The sequence below is a fragment of the Oryzias melastigma genome, linkage group LG3, assembly GCF_002922805.2.
Source record: "Oryzias melastigma strain HK-1 linkage group LG3, ASM292280v2, whole genome shotgun sequence".
Classification (NCBI taxonomy): Eukaryota; Metazoa; Chordata; class Actinopteri; order Beloniformes; family Adrianichthyidae; genus Oryzias; species Oryzias melastigma.
Genome location: NC_050514.1, coordinates 17,753,357 through 17,754,334, shown reverse-complemented (window position 1 = coordinate 17,754,334; position 978 = coordinate 17,753,357). Strand labels below are relative to the sequence as shown.

At 41.0% G+C, this 978-nt stretch overlaps 1 protein-coding gene across 5 annotated transcripts in view; it reads right to left on the bottom strand.

The window, feature by feature from the left end:
* nfat5b (nuclear factor of activated T cells 5b) overlaps positions 1 to 769 on the bottom strand; it is a 33,471-nt gene extending 32,702 nt beyond the window's left edge. For 4 of the 5 annotated variants that reach the window (XM_024295868.2, XM_024295869.2, XM_024295870.2 and 1 more), the window contains exon 1: positions 285 to 769. In XM_024295868.2, coding sequence (XP_024151636.1) covers positions 285 to 483 — 199 coding nt within the window. In that variant the 5' untranslated portion in view covers positions 484 to 769. The remainder of the gene's footprint in view (positions 1 to 284) is intronic. The other variant, XM_024295872.2, reaches the window with a different exon arrangement.
* Positions 770 to 978: the final 209 nt, after the last annotated feature.

The window sequence follows — 978 nt, the reverse complement described above, 5'->3', positions numbered from 1 at the left end:
AGCGCTGTTTTTTAAGTTGAGGTGATAGTAAACAGGTCTGACCGGTGCGCATGCGGCATCTGGGGGCTGCTAAAGCATCGGTTTACAATGAGTTTCAGCTTTAGCCAAAATAGAGAGAAACGTGTAGCTACGGGATTATGGGCAGGCATGTGACAGGAGGTAGTTTGACAGACACCCCAGGAGGTTGAACGCGCACGAGCGCAGTTTTGCCAAGTAAATTGTAAGGTTAATTTCAAATAAAGTAACAGAAAAAAGAAACTGAGTGAAGTGGAGGGCGCATTTACCTTTAGAGTACAAAGTACTAGGAGAATTCAGGTCGAGGTCCCCGTTGAAGAGGGAGATAAAGTCAGAGGGCATCGCAATCCCCTCGGACTGAAGAAACCGGACACCTTCAGTCACAGTACGCGTCACGCGGAGCTCTTCGGGCTCTGTCTGGCGACAAAAGTGGTCCAAACTTGCGCTGAACACCTTAAAAGCAAACATAAAGACGCTGTCGATACTGTTGGCTAACTGTCTCTGTTGCCACTGGGCTGGTGAGTCCCCCCCTCGATCAGCTACGGCTCATGTTTGTTGTCAGCCGCCGATCTGAGCCACGCCCACACCGGTGACGTAGCACGCACACACTACGTGGAGATTATTTATGACTAAGTGAGGCCCTCAAATTCACACGGTGCTCATCAGATTTTGGTATTTCTTAATCATGGAATATTAATATAATAATGTATGTTAAAAATATTTGAAAATAATAGACATTAAAATACAAAGTTTTAAACTAATACAATCATCCGTTGTCTCAGATTGTTTCAATTGTATTTATTAGTGTACCTATTATTATGGGAGGGAATATTAGTAAAATTTTTAAAAATTAAAAATCGTTTGTAGTTTTAGACTTGCTTAAAATTAATATATTCAAATAGAATTTAAAGTGTTTTTTGTGTTTCTTAATGTATATGTTTTGCTTTGTTTGTTTTTGTTGCT